Source organism: Acanthisitta chloris, unplaced genomic scaffold, assembly GCF_000695815.1.
Source record: "Acanthisitta chloris isolate BGI_N310 unplaced genomic scaffold, ASM69581v1 scaffold936, whole genome shotgun sequence".
NCBI lineage: Eukaryota > Metazoa > Chordata > Aves > Passeriformes > Acanthisittidae > Acanthisitta > Acanthisitta chloris.
Genome location: NW_008678489.1, coordinates 3,342 through 5,249, shown reverse-complemented (window position 1 = coordinate 5,249; position 1,908 = coordinate 3,342). Strand labels below are relative to the sequence as shown.

At 40.3% G+C, this 1,908-nt stretch overlaps 1 protein-coding gene across 2 annotated transcripts in view; it reads left to right on the top strand.

Annotated features, from left to right (window-relative positions):
* Positions 1 to 651, top strand: part of LOC103804271 (myosin light chain kinase, smooth muscle) — a 74,489-nt gene extending 73,838 nt beyond the window's left edge. The window contains exon 17 of one of the 2 annotated variants that reach the window (XM_009076874.1): positions 370 to 651. In XM_009076874.1, the coding sequence (XP_009075122.1) occupies positions 370 to 629 (260 nt within the window). In that variant the 3' untranslated portion in view covers positions 630 to 651. The remainder of the gene's footprint in view (positions 1 to 369) is intronic. The other variant, XM_009076875.1, reaches the window with a different exon arrangement.
* Positions 652 to 1,908: the final 1,257 nt, after the last annotated feature.

Below are 1,908 nucleotides of genomic sequence, written 5' to 3'. Positions count from 1 at the left end.
ACTGTGGTTTCCAGAAAAGCTGCAGTGTAAGGTGAGCCTCAAACACACAGTCAGGAGTCCCTCACTGGCTGATGTCTGCAGCACACAGAAAGCTGTCTGCCAGCACTGCTGAAGGAGTGGAAAGAGGGATCTAGTGAGTGCTGCAGTGCTCACTTTCAATTTTTGCTATTCAGAATAAGTTTTTTTCAGGTAAATGTGAAGTAAAAAAGCCTCGGATCATCTACATTTATTTCACATAGAATTCAATGAAATATTTGTCTATCAACATATTGGCACATTCATACGCAGAGAGGGAATTAGAGCTAAAAGTATTTACTGATGAGCTGATACTCGTTTATTACAGCTGCTGATCTCTTTCTGCTCCTGCAGGCTATCCTGACCCTGAGGTAATGTGGTACAAGGATGATCAGCCTGTCAAGGAGTCACGTCACTTCCAGATCGATTATGATGAGGAAGGGAACTGTTCTCTGACTATTGCTGAAGTATGTGGGGACGATGATGCCAAATACACCTGCAAAGCTGTTAACAGCCTTGGGGAAGCCACGTGCACCGCAGACCTCCTCGTGGAAACAATGGGAAAAGAAGGAGAGGGAGAAGGAGAAGAAGAAGATGAGGAGGAGGAAGAATGAAACAAGGCTAAAAAAAAAAAAAGAAAAATTATATTTAAAGACTCTCCTTATAAGGCTCAGAAAACCAAGTTATCAAAAGCACCTTGTGTGATACATAGGTCTTTGGGGGGTTGTTATTTCAGCATGATCAGTTGATACCTGTTTGCTTTATGTATGGGCATTAATTCAAATCAGCAGGCACTTCTAAGTTGCTAACATCATTGGATTGACTTCAAGCAAGTCATAAACTAAGTTGCCCAGTCCATTTTTAAAATCAAATGTATTGAAAACAAGTTTACAGTTATATTCTAAACACCTTAAAGAAAAACAGTACTGAGCTCATTGCTCTATACCATCACTTTCCTTAGCCAAAACTGCAGCTAAGTTGGCTCCCCAAGATCTACTTTACAAGGAACCGTTGGCCAGACACGCAGTGAATCTCTCCAGTCCTAAGGAATAGGCTGCTCCCTGAGCAGTATCTGCTATAAGGGAAGGTTTGACACAGCCAGCATTGCAATTTGTTTGTTGGCATGATTCATTTTTCATTTGCTTTAAGCAGAATTGCACAGTCCTAACTGCAAACACATTTACTGCTCTTTGTCAGTGTGCTGTGAGTGCCATTGTAATACTGGCTAACATTAAACATCCAGGTGGTTTCCTGAGATGCTCCTCATTTTGCTTTTAGCCAGCTGATCACACTTTGTCATCTTTCCCTTATGGAGCCTGTCACTTCAGTGCAGTTACATCTGCCTACTTAAAAAACAGACTGAAAACACAAAGACTGAGAATATTTTCTGTTGTTCTGGTCATTATGATTCATATCTGCTGCTGTGAAAAAACAGGTTATTGCACAATCAGTGAGTTCTATGAGCACATGCGTGAATGGAATCCCAGGTTAGTTAAAGTTTTACTTGCATTTATTTAGCAGTTGCAAAACAGATTTCAACTGATGATAAGCTGGAAACTCCCACAGATTTTTGGAGTAGCCAAAAAGATAGTAGCCTGGATTACAAACTCCTCTATACTTAGCAGTTTCCAAAGAATCTTAACCTATATAGGACCTATTTCTCCCTTATGAGCTTGACTGTCTTGTTTTTGTCTTGAACCTGCACCAGTAAGGCTGTTGCGTTTTTTAAAAACGCAGAAAAACAAACAACAAAAACCCCCAAACCCCATTTTTTCCCCCTCAGAAATGGTTAATGCACTCAGACTTAGTAACTTTGCTTTCCTTTCACAATATTGGCACTTTTTAAGTTTGGTTTTTTTTGTTGTTCAGAGGTAATATCAGAGGCTGCAAGGT